Source organism: Microcebus murinus, chromosome 12 (genome assembly GCF_040939455.1).
Source record: "Microcebus murinus isolate Inina chromosome 12, M.murinus_Inina_mat1.0, whole genome shotgun sequence".
NCBI lineage: Eukaryota > Metazoa > Chordata > Mammalia > Primates > Cheirogaleidae > Microcebus > Microcebus murinus.
In genome coordinates, this window is record NC_134115.1 from 21077697 (window position 1) to 21103752 (window position 26056).

At 37.5% G+C, this 26056-nt stretch overlaps 1 protein-coding gene across 2 annotated transcripts in view; it reads left to right on the plus strand.

Moving 5' to 3' along the window:
* GNAQ (G protein subunit alpha q) overlaps positions 1–26056 on the plus strand; it is a 283732-nt gene that overhangs the window by 176791 nt on the left and 80885 nt on the right. For both annotated transcript variants that reach the window (XM_012759768.3, XM_076008609.1), the window contains exon 3: positions 24563–24717. In XM_012759768.3, the coding sequence (XP_012615222.1) occupies positions 24563–24717 (155 nt within the window). The remainder of the gene's footprint in view (positions 1–24562; positions 24718–26056) is intronic.

Sequence of the window (26056 nt, forward strand, 5' to 3'; positions counted from 1 at the left end):
AATCCCACGCCTGAGAAATAGCTGTCATCAGCGTTTGGCGAATATCATTCCAGATGGATAGGAAGACTGATTAACTTATTATATCTTTCCATATAAATATTTTACATATATATAATTATTTAACTTAATTTTACTTGAACTAAGAAGTAGTAGAAAGAAATTAAGAAGACCCCAAAGAAAAGTCACTAAATTTCAGATACCCATTTCTTTTTACACGAAATTAGTTCCTAAAAGGTCCTCCTACAACTGAAAGTAAAAGATTATAGAAAACATCATAGTTTTGAAATTTAAATTGTACATTTCAAACCAGGTATAGTAGCTAAAACCTGTAGGCCCAGCTATTTGAGAGGCTAAGGCAGGAGGATTGCTCGAGTCCAGGAGTTTGAGGCTGTAGTGAGCTATGATTGTGCCACTACACTCCTGACTGGGCAACAGAGAGAGATTCCATCTCTAAAAATAAAAATTTTAAAAAACTGTACATTTCAATTTTAGGGCTCATCTATTTACTCATTGCCATGAAAGATAGAAAATTAGAAACTTTTATGTCCTCTTTCACCTACCTTTCAGCATATGGTTATATTAATATTTTTTATAGTATCAAGATGAATAGTATTATCAGTGTGTTTATAAATATAATTTCCACAACTTTAGTTGTATAGATACAGGTTTTACTACTAGCTTAAATAGATACAGTTTAATAGTAATAGTTATATATAAACTATATATGGTATACTTTAAATAGATACTACTAGATTTAATAAATACAGGATTTACTACTACTTTACTAATTTCATAGTAATAGTTTATATATAAACTATGATACTTAATAGTTTCAATAGGTACTAGATTTCAATAGGTAATAGATTTGGGAGTTATATTTAATTCATGCTAGGGTTTTTTGTTTTTGTTTTAAGACAGAATCTCACTCTGTTGCCCAGGCTAGAGTGCCATGGCATCAGCCCAGCTCACAACAACCTCAAACTCCTGGGCTGAAGGGATCCTCCTGCCTCAGCCTCCCAAGTAGCTGGGGACTACAGGCATGTGCTACCATGCCTGGCTAAGTTTTTCTATTTTTAGTAGAGACAGGGGTTTCGCACTTGCTCAGGCTGGTCTTGAACTCCAGACCTCAAGCAATCCTCTAGCCTCAGCCTCCCAGGGTGCTAGGATTATAGGCATGAGCCACCGTGCCCAGCCTAATTCATGCTAGTTTTGAGCCCGGGTCATCCTTGTGAAGCAAAACCTGGGCAAAACCCTGTAGTTGGTTCGTGAAAATCTTACTTGCTCATATTCTTATTGTTACAATTAATATTGACAAACTCTAAGAAGGTGGATTAAATGAATAGAAGTCAGTAAGTTTCGTTTTCCATTAAATTTGTATTAAGTTAGAAAGGATCATTTTGTTTTTGAAGTTTTTATTCTATTTTCGTAATAAAACCCCACGGCCCCAAGGAAAATTTTATTTTTCTCGTGTGGCAGTCAATGTGTTAATAACAGGATTCACTGCTAGTTGTTTTCTCAATTTGACTGAATTTAAATATCTTGTAGTTTTGTTTTTATTATTTTAAGAATGGTCGATACCTTCTTACCTGTTGAGATTTTTGCTGAGTTCCCTCCTTACTCTATAGACATTATTCCAGTATCTTCTGACATTGATAATTAGAAGACAGAGGCCAATAAGACATTTTCTTCCTCTGGAACCTGGCTTGCTTTTTCTGCCTAAAAGTTTGGTATAAAATTTTAAAAAAGAAATGAAACATTATTTCAAACAGAATGACATTACTTAAAGAACAGTGTTTGCTCCGCTCTGAAGAATCTATTTCAAACATGGCCACACATTTCATATATCAAAGTTCACTGTTAGAAAAGAAATCCTACTACTTTCTTACTCTCCCTAACTTTAAGAATTTGACCAAATAATACAATCAGAGGATATCTGAAAGGATGTTAGATTTTCTTGGAATTGGAAGAGAGAGCTTTGTTAGATCCAGGGATATCAGGAAATAAGAATATTTAGAGGTAAAATGTAGGAAAAGGTTTGCAGGCCTAATGTACTACACCTGATTTCCATCCAATCCATAATCCTCAACCACATTCTCCAAATATACCTGTCTAGATTGGTTATTTGGCCATAAATTGACAATAGTGAATGTTCAAATCTTAGATTTCTTTTCTTTCTCTTTTTTTCTTCTCCATACCTTAAAAATCATCTGGCCAGAAAGCTTATTTTGCATTTACTTTTTGAAACATTCCCACTATATCAATAACCTAGAATCACCATCTTCAGCTTCTTTATCTAAAATGTATACACAAATACCTTTTTCTTGTGTCTCCATTATTGAGGTATCGTTACAATGCAGACACTCTGGATTCAATATTGGCTTTGCCATTTATGAGTTGAGTCACTTTGGACAAGTTATTTAACAAATTTTCCACCCCCCCTTCAGTTTTCTGAGCTATAAATGGGGTTAATAATAGTATCTACCGTATGGTTGTTGTATGGATTAAATATATACTCTGTGTAAAGTACTTAGAACATTGCCTGCCTGATACATGGTCCATGATCAATCAAAAATAGCAATTTTTTCTATCTTTACTATATATAGTTACACATACATAATTTTATACTATATAAAAAACTTCTCTACTTTGGTTCAGAATGGCACTATAAAAGTGATATTCCCATCCCAGTATTGTTAAATCATTAGATTTAAAGTATTAGATTTCCTCTCCTTACTAGTCATTTATAATCTGAAGAGTTAGTAACAATTGGGTAAATATACAGTTGCTGTTTGTTTTTTGTTTTGGTGGAAGTTTAATCGTCACTTAACTTTACAAAGGGACGATATCACCCAGTACAGTAATTCTCCTTATCTGCAGTTTCGCTTTCCATGGTTTCAGTTACCTGTGGTTAACTGTGGTCTGAAAATATTCAATTGGAAAATGCAGAAACGAAACACTTTGTAAGTTTTAAATTACATGCTATTCTGAATATGGTTATAAAAATCTCACGTTGTCCTGCTCTATCCTGTATGCGCTGTGAATCATCTCTTTGTCCGGCATATCCACCCTGTACAGTATTATGTATAGGAAAAAACATTGTATTTATAGGGTTTGGTATCATATTATACACGATTTTCTGGCATCCACTGAGGTCTTGGAACGCATCCTCCTCATTTCCCCCTCATTTTCTATTTAAATGGTTTTCCATTTAAATTGAGGAGGACTACTGTAATGTGTTGTGTTCATCTAAAGTTGAAAAATCAACCAATATGAGGACAAAATTTGCCTGTGTAGTCCTCTTAAAACTTAATTAGCATAAGGACCTAAAAGTAGATCTTCACTATTCTCATTTCCCTAGTCAGGTTTTTTGTGTTTTGTTTTTTGTGTTTTGTTTTTTAAGGCAGATTGGGGGTGGGGCACAGGTTTTTATTCATTCTGAAGACTGTTTTTACTAACAGGTACACTGGAAGAAAGTTCTTGGTAATCTGTGGAAATGTCAGAAATCACTACTTTTCCTATACCCGGCATCTAGGCCAGGAATCAGACTGCCACAGGACATTTTAAACAACTGGGGACCTAGGCTTTGTCTTCAAAGTAAGGTTTGCAATTTCTTCTAAAGTAAACTAGGGTTACAGAATGTGGTGCATTAGCTCTGGCCAACTATGTGGAACTCTGCAGTATTCTGTTTAAAAAAAAAAAAAAGAGTCATAGAGTATTTGAAAGAACAGTCTCCGATTTTAGAAATCGTATACCAAAAACCATACAAGCCATAGAATCTCAATTGAAGTTGACCTAAAGATATCTGCTTAGAATCAGAAAACAAACAAATGTTTTAAAATGCCACTTTTATTTAACAGTTCATCTTGTGTGTCATAATTAATCTCTCAATAGCCAGTGTTTCTTTTGAATGGTTGTAAACTATAGGAGAGCAAAGATGAGGAAGTACAATATATTATAACTGAGCCCCCTTCATCAGAGCTCACCTGCTGTGCATTTAAGGGCCAAGACTAAAATCTTAAACTGCTATATTTCAGCAGGTACAAATGAATTGTTGTAGTATGATGTTAAGTCATTATTGTGAAATTATTATTACTTATTTTCTATTTTAACACTATGAGAAATTTTGACATTCAATGTCAAAAACTGATACTATTTATTGGTACCCAATACCCAAGTTCTAAATGTATTATTACATATGTTAAAATATTTTTCTCTATGTTAAAAAAAAAAAAAACCAATCTCAACACCATTTTCCATGTGGTTTTAATTTTATCAGACTGTAGGAATTTTGGAAACTGGCTTTGCCTAGATGTTGGAAGAAGATATTTTTTCCAGAACAGCCAAGTCTTTTCATATTTTAACTATTGGATCAGCTTCTTCTTCTGTAGAGTATATTTGTACAAAAGACAGGGTGGCAGTTGCATAAAACATTTGCAGTTTGCCTTATTGAGCAAATTGCCTGCCTAGCAATAGAACGCAGGATTAAAAGTAGGAGTGTGTGTGATCAGACTTCCTCCCCAAAGAAGAAATGGACCTTGTTTGTTGTTTTGTTTTTTTAAAGTCATTGCTGTTTTCATGTGAAAAATATTTTCATGTGAAAAATATTTTATAGGAAAACTTCTCAATTCCTAATTTATCTTCAGCTTGAGCCTCTGAGAAAGTGGAAACTAAACTTTAAGCCTAGGAGATAAAATATATTTTTTCTTTTCAAGAATAGTTTCATGTCTGTACATGGCCAAAGGCAGAGATATGAACTAGATAACCCTAGAAAGCAATGAGAAGTTTTTCCCACATACCCTCGGGACTTGTTCTTAACCTAACGTGGCTGAGTGCCAACCCACCAATTGCTCACTTGGTACTTCTGAGCCAGACAGGTACCTGGAACATAGGCATTCAGAAGCAACTAAGGGGAGTCCCTTCGGGAGTTGAACTGCCCAAGGGAGAGAGATGCTACTACCCTGTAGGCAAAGTCTAGCTAGGAGATGATATTTTAAAAAATATAAAGCAAGAACAACACAAGGCAGTATATGATTAGCTGCTCGGTTGTGTAGCACATGCCACAAATACTACTTGGAGTCAGAGAAGAGACGTTTCCATGACGCCTTCCCTGCAGGCCTGTGCTTAGTCTGGGCAGTGTGAGCTAGAAGAAGCTTTCATGTGAGATAGAAAAGGCTTTCCTGGGAGTGGACACAGTTCACGTGTGCCTGACCAGCAGCCTGCAGCCAGGGGTGCAGTTTTAACTGTCCCTTTGGCTTAGGGCCTCATGCAGTAAATAACCTGACAACCGTACAAAGTGACTGTGCTCACCTAGCTTCCTCCTCTGAGGCATTGAGGATTTAAGGGACATGTGAATAGCTCTCAAAAGAATTTGCATATATCCCTGGTATGTACATTCTGGGGGGTACCTTTTAATCGAACCCTTCTTTGTCCATGTTCTTTTCCAGATTCCTTCCTTTTGTTATATTTTTCATAATTGTCTTTCTAACCATTTGTATCTTGGTACCTCCTAACATGCCTATTACAGTACTGTACACAAAGTAGGTACTTAGATAGATATTCCCCATAAATGATGTGAGAAATGATGTTAAAGTTAGAATAGTCTGTAAGGCTGATAAATACACGTTCAGTTAACCTTAACAAGAAGGAGAACAGATGATACCTACTTGTTATCATAGACTTGAGTACTCCCTAGATCATGGTTTTAGGGGTTTCTGTGGTACTTTTCTAAATACAATTTTTTTTTCTTTTTGAGACAGGGTCTTGCTCTGTTGCCCAGTCTAGAGTGCATGGCATCATCATAGCTCACTGCAACCTCAAATTCTTGGGCTCAAGTGATCCTCCTACCTAAGCCTCCTAAATACCTGAAACTATAGGCGTGCATCTTCATGCCCTGCTAATTTTTCTATATTTTTGTAGAGATGGGGTCTCACAGGTTCAGGCTGGTCTTGAACTCCTGGCCTCAAGTGATCTTCCCACCTCCACCTCCCAAGGTGCTAGGATTATAGGTATGAGCCACAGCGCCTGGCCTGAATATACATTTTAATGTTAACTTTAGAGATGCTGTGGTTTCTCACCCAGATGTCAGTAAAATATTACGTCTTGTATACTTTGACTCCACGCATCGCCTGCCTGCATCCTCCTCCAGGTGCACCGTATCAATTTCTTCCTCTACTGGGTAGCGTGGCACCTCAGCATAATACATGGTAGCTCTGCCGAGCTAGCTATCTAGTCTGTATTGTAACTTTCAAACCAAATCACTTTGTGAATAATTGAAGGAAGAGCTTTATTACTGGACACCTGGATTTAAGGAACAATAAAGTGTAAGGGTAGGTGAAGCTTAGTCTGGATTCACTTTGTCCGTTTTCCAACTCCATTATGAATCAGCACGCAGGGAGCAAAAGACACTTCCAGTAAAGTGAATAAGAGAGTTGTATGTGATGGGTACAGCATGGAGAACATTAAGAAGCATAAGATTGAGTCTTACTTTTAATTTTCTTGCTGAATTTTCAATGAGATTTTTGTGCCCCATATTGAAAAATAGAAAAGCATTGGAAGAGCCAAAGAGAAAAAAAAAAGTGCTCTAAAGGCCACCTGGGGGTGGGATCAGTTTTAATCTCTCCAAAGGATGTCTTTGACCTACATGTACTATATCCTCAGAGTTACCCGGAGCAGAGGTGCCTCAGGTAAGAAGTGCACGTGACACTGAGCCAGTGATTCTGCTAGTTAATGCATTCTGAGAGGGAGCTGGCAAGGGCAATTACATATAACTAGTTTAGGTCACATGAGACCCTGACACTCTTAGGAAACGGAAGGGAAGGTATATAGATACGTAAAAGTGAGTACTTTTGCCTCCAGCTCATCCATTTCCTTGAAGATTTGCTTTTAAGGGTAAGAATTCACAAAAGCAGGAACAGTATTTCTGTGATCAGATAAGATGTAATCTCTATATACCAGTTTTCATTGTATCACATGGGCATTTTTACAGGCATAATAATATTAAGATCAAGATGTTTAATGATTCTAGCAACAAAACCAAATATTAACATATAGAGTATGAAACAGATAATTCTAACACATTGAAAGTGGGTGTCTTCTGGTGCTCAGAATGCTGTCTAGTAGTTTTCCACTGTACTATATTTAACAGAGGCTTTTTATAATACAGTGATACCAATTAATAATTTTTCCACTTCCTAGTGGCTGGCCATCATAGATATTATATCAGAATACATTATCAATGATATGAATGGTGATTTTATGTTGCATTAGTGTAAATGGATCCTCCTAAATACAGTGCTGATATGGTACAGGTTTTTCACCAAAAAATAGTTGGCTTTTGTCAACAGCATCTGTTGAGCATTCACCATGTAAAAACCGTAGTATGAGAGAAACATTAGGAGAAAAAAAAAAAAAGAGTGAAAATCTTTCTCCAGGTTCTTTGAGTTGGTGAAGTGTATACCTGACTACTAAAGCACTTAAACCTTTACACTTGATCTTTAAACAACTCTGCAGCAAAGTTCCAGACAATTCTTTATAGCTCACTCTCTAGGACAAAGAATTTCCAATTTTTTCAACCACCCCTTCTATATCACCAACCAACTGGTAATCACTGTCTACAGTATATAATGCAGACTTCATCTCTCCTCACTACAGATTTCCAATTTTGGAGTGGCATACTATGAAATACCCAGGGTAGACTGTTAAACTGAGTATGGTCCAAAACTCTTTTTTAACATGTACCCAATCAATAAAAATTATTTTTGGCTTTTATTGAAATTGTGCTTGATAAAATTGAATTCTTTGTTATATAAAACATTTTAATTTTTTAATTGATAATTCTTTGTAACAACAATTCAGTGGTATAGTTATAAGTTCGATTTAAGTTAGTGCTTATTTTTAACATCTCATAAATAAAAAGACATCACACAAGATAAGTAGTTATAAATGGAAGGAACTACATCACTGGCTGTGCTAGCTAAATTGTGGTACCCATTTTCAGTCCCATTCACCAATTATACAAAGGTTTTTAATTGAAATTTTGTCAGTAAATTTCCATCTTCACTGATGTCAGTCAGCTATTCTTTCAAACTAATTGAAAGATTTTGAGTTATTCGTGTTTATTTTGGTTAAAAATCCCACTGAAATTCTTTCTTTAAAAGATTTTTTTTCTCAAGTTTTTAAAGTTTATGCATAGATAGATCAGTTTTTTTCATAGACTAACACCTTAACAATGGTTTTGACAGCAAAATCACATCACAATGGAAACATTTCCAAATATTCATTTCAAAAGGCTCTTTCTGTAGCACAAGTTTCCTAGCAATTGCTTTCTCACTCATTGTTAAAATGCTCTTTGGCCTTGAAGGGAGAGATTAAATATGTTTATTTTTACAGAAATCTTTGCCAGATAGGCTGCTCCTTCATCCCTTTGTCATGGGAAAAAAAGGCATATTTGGAACACATGCTGTTTTGTAAAAGGAAAATGTGTTCTTTAAGTTATTCAATTCTTGCAAGTAGTTTGCAGCACATAACTAAGAAACCTCTGGTGGCTCAAAATGTTTTTATGATTATTCCCCTTCTCATAATAAACTGTTGTCAAGATTCTACTATTTAAGATTACAGGATCTGTAAATTACCTATCTGGGGAGATGTTGCCAGAGACACGTAACAGTAAGGGCTCTTCGGGAACCTCCTGCCTTTCCCGTGGGAGTCCTAGAAGCCACAAACGGCCTGCAGACAGGTCAGGGTGCCATTGAGATTCTGTGCATTAAATGTGGCAAAACTTACTATCTTTTTCACTTTCACATGAAATACATACGTTTTGCTAGTTTCTTCCTGTACCACATGGATGGTTATGTGCCCCCTACTTCAGAGACCAAGGTCCCACCAGGAGCATTAAAAAATCTTGGCCAAATCCCAGGCCAGTTGAATCATAATCTCCAAGGGTGGGGCCTAAATGTCAGTCTTTTTTAAAGCTCCCCAGGTGATGCTAATGTTCAAGCACATTTGAGAAGCCCTGATCAGCGCTTTTTGAACTTTAATGGGCACACAGATCACCTGGGGATCTTGTTATATGGTGATCCCCATTCAGTGGATCTGCCTGCCGGAGGCCTAAACATCAGCCCTCCAGAGCCAGTCCCTGATTTATTCTTTTGCGCTCGCTCCCAAGGCTGGTGGAGGGCCACGGAGCTGCTGCTGTGCCGAGAGATGCCTCAGGCTCCAGTTATTGCTGCTTCATGTCACAGGGAATTTTATAGCAAACAAAAAATAACACTTTTCTCATCTGTGAAACCAAGATGGTAGTTAGTTATGTTCTTGGCCTTTCTGCTTTATTTACTGAGGAATACAGGGAACAAGAGCATGGTTTGGGCTCCTCATTGCAAGGTGAACTAATGCTATTGTGGAGAAGCCAGGAATTATAGACTGACTACCTCAAAACATGTTGAGTTGTAAGGATGGGAAGTAGCCAAATCAAAAACATTATTGATAGCATTGGTGGGAATTTCTATTTTCTTTTCATTTTCAGCTGTGTAAGCAATTTTGACCTTTAGATAAGAATAATAACTTTTGAATAAAATTAACATATTTATGACCCTAAGGTATTACTGATATGCTGGGTTAGTATTGCGCCCCTACCACTGATAACACCATACCAGTGTTAAAATATCTTTAAAAAAATTATAATATAGCTGCTGGCCCAAGTTCCTTGAGTCATCCCAGCAGCTCTGGTCCTACCACAGGACTTCTTGGCCTCTTTGTGATCCTGCACCTATAAGGTTGATAAGAGGCATGACAGGGAGGGTTTGGGACCGGTATCCATGTCATACTACTGGTTAAATATTTTAATTTTACCCCAGCTTATGTTTGAATGTGTAATCAGAAGGGCAGGGCATCTCAGCCATTATCTAATCCAATATTCCAGTTACAGCAGTCAACCTTTAATATAGAAAGATTAAGAGACTAGTCCTGGATCATACCAAAGGCCCAGCCAGGCCTCCCAGCTTCCTGGGCAGGACAGTTTCCTCTGCCCAGACTGGTCATTATGGATCACATTTCTGGGCAAATATGTAAGAAGAGAAGACAACTCAGTTCCAGTGTAGAAACATCTATTCATCTAGCACTAATCTTGTGCTAGGCTACAAGAAAATGTTAGTCTCTGACCCAAAGTAATTTGCTGCATTGTTGGAAATTCTCTATGTGCAAACATGAAGCAGTTAAATAGCAGTGCCAGGCAATATGTAGTTTGGTCCCCAACAAGTGTGTTATGAAGACTGTAAATGATCTGAGAAGATAAGAATAATTGGGAAAGTCTTAAACAGGGGGGTGGATAGGATCTTGGGAAGTCTGAGACCCCACAACACATTCTTTCTTCACTAGGTCTATAGTTAGTACTACTGTGCTATGTTTACTGGCTATACACTCAGATTGTTTCTGCTTGAAATTTGTAATATGTTACTTGTTGTTTTCCCTTTATACCAAAAAGTTTCATATCTCTATATAATTCATCCATGTTAAATCTGCTATTAATGAATGGAAAATAAAAGAGATGAGCATTTTTATAGAATGACAATTAACCCAGGCGTAAAGGATTCAGAAATTTCTGTCTATACACATGCAGTTATCTATAACCTCATACCACCACACCAACTGTCTCTTCACTGGCCTTCTTTTTGTTTTCTCTCCCCTTAGTCTTCTGCCTTAGGTTAAAAGAGATGAATTTCTTCCTTTAACTAATATTTTCTTAGCAAGAGATTGGTTTAATAAAAAATGTTAATGTTCTAGAAAGATTGATAATTCCTACTACCAAGTACGTAAAGGTAATTTTAATGTACTTAAAATGTGTGTTAAGTGGTGCCCAGAGAAACTAGAGAAGGGAAAGAAGTGGTTGCCTTATACACGCCTCGTTTGCAAACACAGAAGAGGTTAGTGAGAGGTTATCTTCCTTCTGAGAGGCAGTTTCTGTATAGGCTCCTTGAAGCGAAGATCAGAATGTTATCAGATGCTGACTGTAGCTCAGATGACACAGTAAAAAGGAAGTAGGAGCTAAATTTAGAAATTATATGAAAGCTTTTCAAAAATAGATATATAGCTAAGAACACATAAAAGAGGCAACATGCATTTTTATCTTCCTAAAACTGCAATGCAAGTAGCTAAGTCCTTTTGAGTTATTTAAGGATGGATTTGGTTTGATTTCATGACCAATGCTACATCACCAATCATTTTGGCTTTTCATGGGAAACTCATCAGAATTCAAGGGGAAGAGCACACGTGGATGTAGAATGTCTGATATGCACATATATTTGGGTGTCTTAGATGAGATTTTTATCTGCTGTGGTCTTCGTAAGTTTTGAAAACTCAACATTGAGATGAATGCAGTATAATAAAATCAGGGATTTTCTGTAGAGAAACAACTTTTTATATGTCACTTAAACTCAACATTGCTTCTAGCTGAAAAACAATTAGGACTGTAAAGTTATAGTAACCAGTGGTCACTATAATTATATATATAGCTCATAACTTGAGAATTTAAAACAGCATTTCCTTAAGATATAACACAGATAGTGATACAACACATTCGTAGGAACCATAGTAATTGTTGCATAATTTTTGGAACAGATCCCCAAAAAGTGATACCCCCAAAGAGGGTATACAAAAAAGGGTTGGGTGAAGATATTTGACCATCATCCTATTGGGTCACACCTGAAGTACAAACTAAGGATTGCTGCTATTTATTGACCCATTGGTGTGTGCTTGTTACTATGCTGTTTTATGTATGTTATTACGTTTCATCTTTGCAACAATAATGTGACATAGTTATCATTATCTCACTTGAGGGATAAGGAAATTGAAGCTTGGAGGAACCCCAAAGCAAGTAAATGGGAATGTGGTTTAACTCTAAAGCCACAGGCCCTTAACCACTATGCATATGACTACCCCAAACAGTCCGGATCATGTGGTACCATTTGGTATCTAATGCATGCTGCAGTTCCCTTGGTTAGACTGGTGTGTATTTGAACTCATAACACGGGCATCTAGGGCATAAATTAATGGTGAGGGGCAAACGAGGAGATCCTAGGTGTGCATTTTTTAATAGATCCTAGCCAATAAGCTGAGAAAATGCCCACCAGTGGGGATCAGAGTGAACATAATTCTCAGTTCTTCTTATGGAGAGTATGCAAGGCTCCTTATCACAAAGAACACAAAAATTAACGCCAGCCCTGCAGGGAGTTGGATGTGGGGGTGGGGTGTAAACTCAAATTATTTCAGGGTCAGGCAGGTAACTAAAAGATGGCCAGGTTCTGTGCATTGACATGGTGTAGTTTTTGCATTATAGGATGTAGAATATTTTCAGTTTCATAAAAAAATACGTACTTTCCCATTATTCTTGACAATAGTGAGGAGCAGTTAGTCACCTTACTACATACTGTTGTCCTCTTGGAATATGGATGCAGTGTTGCTGGGTCTTCTAATTTATCAAGAGAAGTAGGACATCTATTTTAGGGGGTGTGTTTTTTGGATTTTGGATTATTTTTGTTTTTGTTGTTTCTAATTCAAAAACACTCAATTTTAGATATTGACTCCTTAAAATTGTGCTATACCAAGTAGGTGTGTGGACAGTCACCTCACTTCTAGGCTTCTATATTCCCCCAGCTCAAGTCTCCCCAGGCACAAGTTGATCATAAGTCCCAGTTTGCCTGAGATACTTGCATTGTACACCTGTTGTCCCAGCATCCCACCAGTTTAGCATTTGTCCCAGTTTTTCAGTTTTTAATGAAGCATTCTTATTAATAGCTTCATTAAAATAAGCCAGGATGGATTTGATAGACCTTCACTTTGTACTTCCAGATTCTTCCTGTACAGTTAACCAGATTTCTCCCTTTAACACTTGGTTAAATCAAAACATGTTCTACTCTTTTTCACTTCCTTCCCAGATGCAAGGTAACTGCACCTCTTTTTCAAAGACAATACATGGTCATTCCTGCTAATACGGAGTAAACTCAGACAAGAGGGGTGAGGGTGGTAGAGACTCTACCACCAGTCTCAGAGGTGGTAGAGAAGCATATGGAGTTGCTGCCTACTTGTATCAGCCAGTCATGCTGTGGGTGTGGTCTGGCCTGTAGCCTGCCAGGTCCACTAAGGCCAGACCATCAGTGAGCATTGTCGGTGGGAAGTTACATTAGGCGTATATGAAATGTGTGTGGTAAATAAAGGCTGAGTCAGTCTTACCATGACGGTATGCAGGCATTTGCTTCAGTAGTTTTAACATTTATTGTCTGGTATAAATCTATTTGTTTTATTGTTTGACAATGCTTTTATTTTGCAACAAATCCTTTCAACCATAACAAGCTTTTTAAAAAAGCCTGAAAATGCATGTCAAATACTGATTTTTTTTTTTAAAGAGACAGTGTCTCACTCTATCACCCAAGCAGGAATGCAGTGGCGTTGTCATAGCTTACTGCAGCCTCAAACTCCTGGGCTCAAGGAATCCTTCTGCCTCAGCCTCCTTAGTAGCTGGGACTAAAGGTGCACACCACCATGCTCAGATAATTCTTATTATTTTTGGAGAGACGGGGGTCTCACTATGTTGCCCAAGCTGGTCTCAAACTCCTGGCCTCAAGTGACCCTCCTGGCTCAGCCTTCCAAAGTGCTGGGATTACAGGCATGGGCCACCACGCCCAGCCCTGAATTTTTGTTTTTGAAGAAAGTCAATGATAATGTGTAATCCGTACAAAATTATTTATCAATACTTACATCCACCATTATAGCCATAGTGATATCATAAACCACACAAAATTCAGAAGACTGTTCCCAAAGAAGACATTTAGCATATGCAGCTACAAAAAAATGCATTTTTGTATTACTCTGTGAGGCATGACTTTTCATTTAGAGCAAGGGACTTTCCTTCCAAGTTAATTTAGCTCATTTTTATTCTAGGTTTTCTTATGCATGCGCAAAAAAATGAAGCAATAACAGTCTATTAACTCCCTTAGCAGAATAAAAACTTGGCAAATAATTGATGGTTTGGTTTTTTTGCCCATTAATTCATGGAGTCAAGGTGAAGCTCTTGGTAGTTTATGCTGATAATGTGAAATATCTGACATGGTTTTGTGTGTCATAGCAAATGTGTTTGCTTCTTTTTAAAGTTTAAAAGTCAATATTCAAAATAAAACTATTTTGTAGTAATAATGTGAATATAGTTTGTGATGGAGCGTAGTGTCATGGTAAAACATTGTATGTATTAAATTAATAAGTCTATGGATCCGAAATGTACTTAGAATTAGTTATGGCTTATATATAAGTCACAATAGTGTCCAAACAAGCTGTAGTTATCTAGCAATCATGAATTTCATCTCCTAAAAATATTTGTGAAAGAATAATATTCTGAATCAGAAAGATAGTTCCTATGCAAATATTTGAACTGAAATAGTTACATATTTCCGTTTGAAAAACATAATAGAATAAGATTACCATTCATTTAGCACAGTTTTTTCTAAGCTTACCACATACCTCAGCCTCCAAACGGAGAATATTTCTGAATTAAAAATATTAAGGTCTACAGAGAAGGGTCCAATTGAAAATGCTAACAGTTTCAAATTTATTGGCTAATAAATTTTAGGTTTAAAATGGTTAATGTAATTTTTAAGAATATTGCAGGCAATTTTATGAAATACTTAAATATATAATATGTCTATATTAAAAAAATATATAGTCCACTGAAAAATGTCAGGGACATGATATTAGAAACAAATATAGCTAAGAACCTGACTAAAGTACATGAAGATACCAGGAAAAATATTTCTGCTCATTTTCTTTCCTTTAATCTGTGTTAATATATAAATGTTTTATGTTTTAGGAAGAATTTCATATTTGAAAATAATACTTTTTAAAATACACACATTTCCTTGCATAAGACCAATGTAATAAAATTGATTTGCATGTCAATATTTTAAAGATATATAACATTAACTCTTTTAGTAGCCTTTTTCATACATACCAGTTTCTCAACTACCTTTACAGGTTTTTTCTTATCTATAATATTCCTGAAATATGGGTCCTTATTTGAAGTGACAAATTATATAACTTAGATATTTACAAAAAACACATGCCTGGCAGGATGTCAGTTCTCTTGTCCCTTCCCTTTTTCCTACTCAGATGCTAAATGTTTCATTACTCTTTTACATAGGACAAAGAGGTATCATTGCCGTGTTTCTTTTTATATTTTTATTAACGAAACAGTTTCTTGCTCTCTGAGTTAAAGGGTCACTTAAACAAGGTATTATAAAGGTTCCTTTCCTTTCCCAAGATTCTGGGAAAGTAAGCCTTTCGCTTTTAGTTTTTCTGAACACAATTTCTTGAATGTCTGAAGCTGCAGTGGTCAGATTTCACATGGGATGTTCCAGAAAGGTGATATCCCTTGTGCAGGACTCTGGAATTCTCAGGAGCATTTGGGCCTTCCTTGGTTAGAGAGCTTTTCTTTTTAGTTTTTTAGTCTTTGTCTGAAAATCTACCGAGCTGAGCAGCGGAATCTTCTTTATCTGTTTTTTTCTGTTGTCAAACAAAATAAAATTCCAAACTAGCAGCAACATATATTCCTCTGGTTAATAAGATTGCAGGAGTACAGACATCACAGAGGACTAAAATGATTAGGTTTTTTCTGAGACATAATATCAGGAAATGAACCACATACAATGTGTGATCTCATAAATGAAGATGATGTAAATCCATAAAACAGGCATTTAGCAATTATGCCAGAGTGGGGGAGAATCAATGAGTTGTACTGTTTATATGAAATCGACCCCCAGTTTTGTTGTTGGGGATCTCAGTCACTAGTCAGTGTTTTCAAAGTGTGATCTACTTTGAAACCAGAACTAGAACACCAGTCCCATCAACAGATCTGGAGAGAAAAAAGCTTCCATGGTCAAACAAGTTTGGCAAATTTAATAACATCTCCAACCCTAAGCTCATGGATTCCCACCACCATTACCTAGCAAAATGTCTGAGTTCTGCAGTACAAACATTTGACATTTTATAACCATCATTCTCCACATTTGTCTTATTTTGACTTCGGAACTCATTTGTTAAATAAATATTAAAATTCCAATTAACTAATTTTCTTCAAATTTTCTTTGAAAGAAGCCATAAAGACAGTTCTTTTGAATTTTAGTGAATATGCTTGTCTTTAAAAGTATCTCTCATTCTAATTTTTTCTTTATCACTGTGACTTTGTATAAACTCTCTGAAAATAAACTGGTTTTTTGGTAGTATTCATAATGGATGTGTACATTCATAATGGATGTACATACATACAATATTACCATCATAATCATGAATGTAGTAAGTAGCATTTCAAAGTATAAAACAATTTTGTATTGTACCCTGAGATTTTACAGACGTGAGGACAAGATTCTTTGTAATGGAATCGTGCAATTACGTCAGTCAACACAATTTGGAATATGTTGTGCTATGCCGTATCAAGCATTTGACCTCTGATGTCATTGATACTGATAATTATGACATGACAGACAAACAAGAAAAATGGAAATGACAAGCAAAGAACTAAATACAAGAATATTTACATGGAGAATATTTACATGGAAAATTGTGCTGGTAGGTCTAAGAAAGAGATTGAGTTCTTTGAAAAGAATACAGATATTTTAACCAATAAAGGAGGAGTATTTCCTCCACACAAGAAGGAATCTACTTGGTGTTAGAACAAGCAGATATAGTCTGTAGGGAAGCCAAACAAAAAGGAGAAATGTATTTCCAGCAAATGTTTTTTGGGAAAGGCAATATGCCTTATAGTCATTGATTGATTCTGTGAAGACCATAATGGAGATCAAAAACAAAAATCTAATTACAAAAGAGCAAATTTAATAATGGATTAATAAATCAATTGTAAAAGTCCTAATATAAGAATATATGACAGTTTAATAAACTTTCTTATCTAATATTTTATTATCTAGAACATTTTATTTAACAAAATTTCTCTACTTTATCGGTAACTTGTGTATTGCCTAACACATGGGAGATAAAAATTTGCTGAAATAAGCTGGGTGAGGTGCCTCACACCTGTAATCCTAGCATGGTGGGAGGCTGAGGTGGGAGGATCACTGGAGCCCAGGAGTTCTAGACCAGTCTGAGCCAGAGCAAGATCCCATCTCTACAAAAAATGGAAAAATTAGCTGAGCATGGTGGCACATGCCTGTAAGTCCCAGCTACTCCAGAGGCTGAGACAGGAGGATCACCTGAGCCCAGGAGTTTGAGGTTGCTATGATCTATGATGATGCACTGTACTCTAGCCGAGGTGACAGAGCGAGACTGTGTATCCAAAAAAAAAAAAAAAAATTGTTGAAATAATCATTAGTGATAATTTTGAGACACCACAAGATTTCATAGTAATAGGCATTTTGCTAAGATCTCTTTTAATTTCCCTAACAGCCCTACAAGGAACAGTTATCCCCATCTCATAGATGGGAAAACTGAGGTGAAGGTTAAGCAACCTGCCTAAAGACATGAGCTATGATAAAATCATGGTTTGGTCTCAGGTTATTGTGCAAGTTCTTCCTCTTCACTACTGTGGTTCCCAAAATTATTAGTGAGAGATTTAGTAGTCTCTATCTGATACCAAGGTTAAGAGGGACATGAGAATTTAGCAAAGAGGAATCTATAAATCCTTACCACTGAAAATTCTATACATGAGAGCTATAATCTTCATGAGGGACTTCAAAAGGCTGTGTCATATAGTAATTTGTAATTTTGCTGAGCCACAAGTTGAATCATAAGTGTGGAGAGCCTGTTCTGTGGGAATGAGTCACTCACAACGTGAACCCAGCCAGCAACAGCTCAGTGTGACTTCGCTGTTCTTTGTCATTTGTGCAGTAATGCTCATAAAAAGATATAGCAACAACTGTTGCTCTGCACAAAATGCACCTGAAAGAAGGTCAGCTGTTCAGATTGTGATAAGGTCAGAAAAGGTGAAGCAGTCTGATAAATACAGTTTGTATCCAAGTTTTCTGCAGGAAATTTCATGCTAAGAGGTGTTTGCAAATTTGAGGACTCAGGGGCCCCAGTCAGGGCCTCCAGAATGTTATTTGACATTTGAGCAAATTAAGGCTTGGGTGACTTGGCCGAGGTCACAGAACCTAGTAGGTGTTTGTGCCATGGTTTATGTCTGTTGTCCTATTTTTTTATTTGCTTTTAAAAAGCAAATAACTAGTAGCTTCAGGTGTCAGGCTCTGCCTTTAAGTACTTTACATGCATTCTGTAATTTAACTCTCTAAAATAAGTGCTGTTATCACCCCCATTTAGCAGATCAGGAGAGTGAGGTCATTAGGAAGCAGAGGTTTAGGATGCTAAATAGCTTGTGCAAGGTCACACTCCGCTACTACTGAGTGGAGGTGGGATTCCAACACAAGCAGTCTGGTCTCAGTGGCCATCATTTTACTCTGTACTTTCTCTGAGCAGAAGAAAACAAAAAAAGCTGGAATTTTTTTTCTCAGTTTATTTAGGAGTTTGTAGTTTTCTCTTAGAGTCAAATGCCAAAATGGAAATAAGCACCAAGAAAAAAAGTAGGAATATATGAGGCTCGGTTCAGAATTGAAATGGGCTCTGACGGTGGTTTGCACTTTTCCTGATTGGGAGGTCCTCTGTTTGTGTTGGATATCCCTTCAGACAGAGCAGGACTAAGGAGCTGAGTATTTGTGTCTAAGAAATTCAGCAAATGTGGAAGTTACCATTTGGTTTTCTACTTCTGCAGGATAGGAAACAGTATACGTGTGACATTCCTGTCCAAAGCCATCTCCAGTTGTTAATGGGATTTTGAAAATCCTTCCAAAGTGACTGAGATCTTTTTCATTTCATCTGAAGGTCTGGCCTTCTGTGGGCAGGATAGGACCCACTGTGGGACTTCAGTTCATCCTTCCCTCTGTAGAAGCAACTATGGAAATATCAACACGTCTAAAATTTACCTGAATTTTATGACCACGGAGTCATGAAAACAAGACATTACCACATTGGCACATCTTGTGGTTTCCATGTGGTCTTTCACTAGAATTCTGCCAGAGTTCCTGAGAGTAGCTACTTAGTTCTCACAATGTTCCCTCTAAGGCTTGCCACCAGCTTGCTAAGAATTCTGAAAGCTAGCATTCATCATTAAATATTTCCACCCAGTATGCTCAACTCTAACATAAAATGAAATAGAATTTTATTTTACATTTCACTTATATGATTCATTAACTCATACCTATTTTACTTTTCTGTGCACAATGTTCAAAGTAAACAGGTAGTCACTTGTAATTGACTTGTTATTTATAATATTGGAAGTGACTTTTCATCATAGTCTTTTTCATTAATAATTGTTTAATTTAGCCTAATTACTTGTAGTTTTTAGTACTATTTAACATTTGGACAAATAGAAGAAAGCATCTAATTTAACTTCCTACTCTAACTTTATAAAAAATATTCTTTCCACATACAGAACATTTTTTAGAAATGGAGAGGACTGTGCTTTCATGGGGGACATTTATATCGACAGTTTTAAAACTCTGTGCACATTTTGTAAAATGCCGTCATACTTTTAAATAACTTAAGAGAACCTCAGATGAAAGCTCTTACATAAATGCAAATTATGGTTGATTATATTTGAATGTCATTTTCTAAAACAGCAAGGATGGAATTAAACAACGAAGCTTAGGAGGCAGTAAAAGTGATTTAGGAATTCTGACCTGGGTGAAGGCAACATGGTGATCGGTGTGTTTTTGAGGGCAATGTTGTTTCTTAGACCATGGAGAAGTCTCTTGACTTCTAAGTTATGGGTTCATCATAGAGAAAACTTACAGCTTTCACTGTAGAAGTTAATTTAGATTAAGAGTCAACATGAAACTTCCTCACAAGACTGTTTTCACAGGTAAAAGAAAATGCCATTTTTATTTTATCCACTGAGGCTTGGGGTGTCATGCATCTTCATCTTCACCTGTCAGCTAAATCCTGTCTTTTCTCTGGCACCTCATTTGACCTCCTCAGTCCATATACTGAGCTCCATCCCCATGTAGCATTGCCCATGTACTTACTGATCTGTGTTTTGCCCTGTAAGGTCAGGTATGGTTTGAAATAGTAAGGTCTTGTCTTTCTGAATGATATTGTATGCTCCTAGAGGGACAGTGTCATAATCCCTTGGTGCCCTATGCATTATAGATGCATCTATTAAATATTTACAGTCATACAGTTTATGGCTAGATGAGACCTTAGGTGATTTGATTCAATTGCCTTATCTTATGGGCAGGGAAGATTAAGTTGTAAAGAGGTAAAATACTTAAGGGTTATAACTAATGTTATGGGTAAACATGAACTAGAGGTTTAGATGTCCTGATTTCTTGTTCAATTTCCTTCCTTCCTTCCTTCCTTCCTTCCTTCCTTCCTTCCTTCCTTCCTTCCTTCCTTCCTTCCTTCCTTCCTTCCTCCCTCCCTCCCTCCCTCCCTCCCTCCCTCCCTCCCTCTCTTCCTCCCTCTCTTCCTTCCTCCCTCCCTCCCTCCCTCTCTTCCTTCCTTCCTTCCTTCCTTCCTTCCTTCCTTCCTTCCTTCCTTCCTTCCTTCCTTCCTTCCTTCCTCCCTCCCTCCCTCCCTCCCTCCCTCTCTTCCTTCCTCTCTTCCTCCCTCCCTCCCTCCCTCCCTCCCTCTCTTCCTTCCTTCCTTCCTTCCTTCCTTCCTTCCTTCCTTCCTTCCTTCCTTCCTTCCTTCCTTCCTTCCTTCCTCCCTCCCTCCCTCCCTCCCTCCCTCCCTCCCTCCCTCCCTCTCTTCCTTCCTCTCTTCCTCCCTCCCTCCCTCCCTCCCTCCCTCTCTTCCTTCCTCCCTCCCTCCCTCTCTTCCTTCTTCCCTCCCTTCCTTCCTTCCTCCCTCCCTCCCCCCTCCCTCCCTCCTTCCCTCCCCCCCTCCCTCCCTCCTTCCCTCCCTTCCTGCTCTCAGGCAGTCCACTAGGCCCTGAGCATGTCTTGACACTTATACTATGATTAGGGAGGCAGATACTAATAAATATTACACAAATACATGCACACTAACTACTAAACTAAATGTTGTTAAGGATTATGTAATCCTATGAGATTAGATAATAGATGGGAGATTTTCTTTAGAAAGACTGTTTTTGACTAGTTTTGGCATCATATATTTGTGTACTTTTTCAATGCAATTAAATGGAACAAGTATTTGTTATATGCTTGCTCAGGCCCCAAAATAAATTAGAGCTTGTCAGCCACAGCCCTTTCTTCCATCAATATACAGTTGGTTAGAAGAGGGATACGTTAAGACAAAACTGTTAACATAAGGCAAAATGTAAAATTTCCATGGTTCAAAGGACAAAAAAGATCACATTTTTTTTTTTTTTTTGAGAGGATAAAAGTCAGGAAGAACTTCCTGTAAGAGATGGTGTATTATATAGTCTCTGAACAAAAGCTCTTCAAAGAAGGTACAAGAAGGAAGAGGGAAGGCATCATTCTAGCTGTGAGAAAAAGCAAGCAGAGGTAGACCTAGATAGGAAATTACAGACATTTTCGGACAATAGAAAATAGTTTCATTTTACAGAAGTAGGCTCTTTGTGGAAAGTTACAACTTTATACATCATTGAGAAGATTGTCTTTATTTAAATAACCTTAGAGTCAACTGGAATTAAGGATGGAAATGCAGATATTCTCTCTTGTTCCTACACCCGGAGCACATAATCCTATGCTTTGTTTGGTCGCTATTTATAGGAACTGTTACACACATGCATACACACACACCCGGGCAGGAGCTAATTCCCTTATTATTATATTGCTAGCATCTCACTGGGGTCTGGTAAACATTTGATCATAATAGTGAGGAAAGTGTCTTAGTATGTTGAAATTTTTCCCCAGCAGAAGATAACTAACTACTCTAGAAGCAGAAGCAGAACTCCTTCCAAATGACATTGCTGGCCTAGTATAGTGAGTATCAAATCCATGTTAGAACTACTACCTGTCGTAGGCTATGTCACCAGCTTTGACCTAATTCAGAGAAGGGTCTCAACAATTTCTCCCATGCACAGTAGAATTAGTTTGAAAAAATTGGAGAATTTGATCACAAAGAGCCAACATTCCCAATGTCAATAATTGTTTGGAGCTAAATAGCAGCTGCCCTCTGTAATTAGGGCATGTATCTCTCAGTGTGCCACAGTCTCCATTACTCCCTCTTGCCTGTATCTAGCCTGTTGTACTCATGTCTGTGGCTTCCTGGCCCTTATGAACATGTGTTAAGGCCCCTGCTTACAAGTGACTCTTGCCTCTATGGGCCTCTTCACTTTAGTCTCCAATGGCAATTTTGTGGACAAATGGGCTATTAATTATGGCCACGGCATGTGTCTGTGTGGTGCTTTATAGTTTGCAGTGGTTCTCAAACTTTCACATGCGTTGGAATCATCCACATTGTGATCCAGAAGGTCTTAGGTGGGGTCAGTGCATTTGCAGTTTTAACAAATTCCGAGGTGTTACTGATGCTGCTGGTTTGTGGACTACCTCTTGAGAATGACCAACAAACCACTTTGTAACTGATTTGCACAAAGTCCCATGTGGCTGAGGGTGCTAGGGAGCAGCATTGTTTCCCACTAGAAATAACGTTTGGAAAGATTAAACAGCCTACCTGGGGTTGCAAGAAGCAGAAGCAGATGCAAAACCATGACTTCAGACTAAATCCAGCAGGAAACCACCTTGCATATATCCCCACTTCTGCTGCCCCCACCCACACCCAAGATTCACAGCATCCTCAAGAAAACCTTATAATAGAGATGTGGCCATGGGAATTGAATTGAGAATTATAGCAATATGGCTATGGGGAACTGAATTTAGGATCATGTCAAGGATGATCATTGTCATATCTCTGGACACGATAAAAGAACTTGTTCATATTCGGTGAACAAGGGCCAAAAGGGAGGGGTTGAAGCTGGACATGAGACACACCTACTGAGGTTGAGCGGAGTGGAGAAAGCCCAGTCTGCTTGGAGGAGGTCCACTTCTGGTGCAGACCAGATGGGTCTAGTACAGTCCCTAGGAATCCAGGAGGTTCAGCATGGAGTAACAAGTGCTGCTGAACAGCAGAGCCTAGCACTAGGGATTCTTTGAAGAGCCAGTGATGTTTTGTTTTCAGAGAGTGAGTATCAGAGGGAATGATGATTGAAGTAGGCCTCATCTGGAGTGGAGTCCAGGAGCAGGACTCGAGGTGGGTAAAATCACTGGTGGGATATAGCAGGGCACATTGTCTAGGCAGGGACTCAGTACAGAAAGCAACTGCAGGATCCATTTCCAAGGTCAGGGTACAGAGTAGAGGTGGAACTTCTCAGTCACTAGAGCTGATTGTTACTGTTAGAGCAGAACTAATAAGAAAGGTGATTTCTTCAGTTGCTGTAGGTTAAGCTTCTTAAAACCTTAGGTCAGGATTAGTCTATTGACATGGGGCCCTTTCCACTTGTGGGAAGAGAAGGGAGATAAAGAATGAGAACCAGACAGGGTCTGGCATGGATTAAATTTATTAAAATTGTGTCTGCTTAATACTCTATGAAATGAATAATTTGACCATAATGTCATCATGGTAGCCATTCACTAACCTTGTTAAAAAGTTTGTATTTCTGTACAAAATCAGGACTGTTACAATAATTGTCAGCCATCTGCCTCCAGTTTCTAAGGTAATTAGTTATTTATGTTTATTTACATATTTATATGTATGTGTAATTTGTGAGTAACATTCCATGAAACCTAGTTTGACTGGGATTGTTAGTGGTGTATTCTGGCAAATTGGAGGGTTGACTATAAAGCATTTTTATTTTAGTCTTGTTGAAAAAATTTTTAAATCTATCTTTTTCCTGCTAAATGTAGTATAATGGAGATAACAAATATCTTTTTCATTGTTAAAAAATTGAATAGGATCCTCAGTCTGATAATGTAGATAAGGCAGATATAAAATAAATATTTTAGAATTGGGTAATTTATGTAGGAGTAGAGGGGTACTTGTTATTGTTGTCCAAATTAAATTAATAATATTAAATGTTCTTCTAGTGGTTTTATACTTTATCCTAAAAGTTAAACTATAGAAACTAATCCTGATTAGTTGAGGATTCTAATTTAGTTTCTGCTGAGACATATAATACCCATGGACTAGACACACTATATGTTTGATTGTAGTAAACTATAAACATGCAGGAGATAATTATTCTTCCTTTTTTCCTTTAATAATATTGTTTTAGGATTATGATAATTACCTAAAAACAGTGGTATATGTAGCATGACACACTCATTGCTCTGATGGGAGAGCTGACTGTGCTGCCATCCTCTAATCAACTTTAAGTAGCCTCCAGGTTTGCTCTAGAGGAAAAGATTTGGGACTGTGTTCTCTCTCAGAAAAATAAAAAATATGAATCATTACTTTGTTATAAACCAATTTGGAAACTATTATTGTGAAGGAAGATGTCATCTGAATTGTGTGTAAGGTAATGTGCAAACCAAAGACAGTTTGGAAAGGAAAGGGTATTAAACTGCTGTTTTTTTGTTTTTTGTTTTTTTAATTTAAACAGGCTCATGCACAATTAGTTCGAGAAGTTGATGTGGAGAAGGTGTCTGCTTTTGAGAATCCATACGTAGATGCAATAAAGAGTTTATGGAATGATCCTGGAATCCAGGAATGCTACGATAGACGACGAGAATATCAGTTATCTGACTCTACCAAATAGTGAGTATCATCCAGGAGCCCCTTTGATCTTTCTCTTTGCTTTCCTGTGGAGGTGCTCTGCAGTTACCGTAACTCTGCAGTCTGTGCTGTGTATATAGTATCCGATTCAAACTTCAAAGTTAGGAAATATAGCTGTTAGATTTTTGCCAACCTCATAAATCTAGATAGATTATAAGGGACTTGTATCATGAATCAGGGAGACTATTTATTTTACTGTTTTCTGTTTAAAAACAGACTGAAGACTCTGGGAATCTGATTTCACCAACCTGTCCCCTCCCTCAAATTGCAAACCAATGATTCTCAAACACATGCACCATTGTAATTTGAAATCTTGTAATAATAATTTTTGGTACAAATTCTGATCTTATTGATGTACTAGAAAACACCTACACATATTAGAAACTGCAAACAAAAATGTTTGATTATGGCTTCTTAAAACATCAGACCTCCTACTTTCCAGTTTTCATACCCAGAACCTTGACTGCTTTCTGAGAGCCACTATTATGTTGATGGATAGGTTTTCCTTTGCATGAGAATTATGTATAAGTCTAATTTTGCATGCGTTCCAGAGTAATTTTGTGAGCTATCAGTCAAACTCGTGCGTCCTGGGAAAGATTTGCATCCTGGAGAGATCCGTTAATTCTCTAGATTAAATCCCACCCAACAGAAAGTAAAGATTTGGCAATCATTGGATTAATGTAATCAATGTAGTCAGCAATCTAGATAATCAGGCGCCTGAATAATGGGGGTTGTTTTTGTAGTATTTAGCCAGATTTCTGTCTACGTTAATTATCTCAATCCAGCATTTGCCTCTTGTTTCAGTTCTGGGCAACAGAGAATGGGTGGAAAGAATTCAGCAGCCTTAGGCCAGTTCATATGATAAAGTCACCCACTGGATGAGAGCAGGCCCTTGGGGAAAATAAGGAGCCTGACAGGCTGATTGGCATCACTCAGCAGTGCATGGAAGATCCAAGAGCTGTGTGACTGTTTTCTTAATAACGTTATCATGCTTTTACGCTACCTCTAGGCATTTGTATAAGGTATAACTCACACCAGCCACAGAAATGTTGCCTGGTCAAAATATTTCTTGAATTCTTATGGTAAATTTGAGTTACACAATTATGGAATGTGACATAGAATGCTCATGAGCACCAAGTCTATCATATTTTAACTAACATTAACCCCCTGTATGCCTCCAAAATGTGTGCTTTCCGCATGCCTTCTTTTCTTCTTCCTTCTTCCACACCTTCACTTTGCTCTCCAGGCTGTTCTGCCCGCCTTCCTTCACTGCTTCCCCCCATTCTTTCTCCCTCTCTCCTTCCTCCCTTTGTTCCTTTCT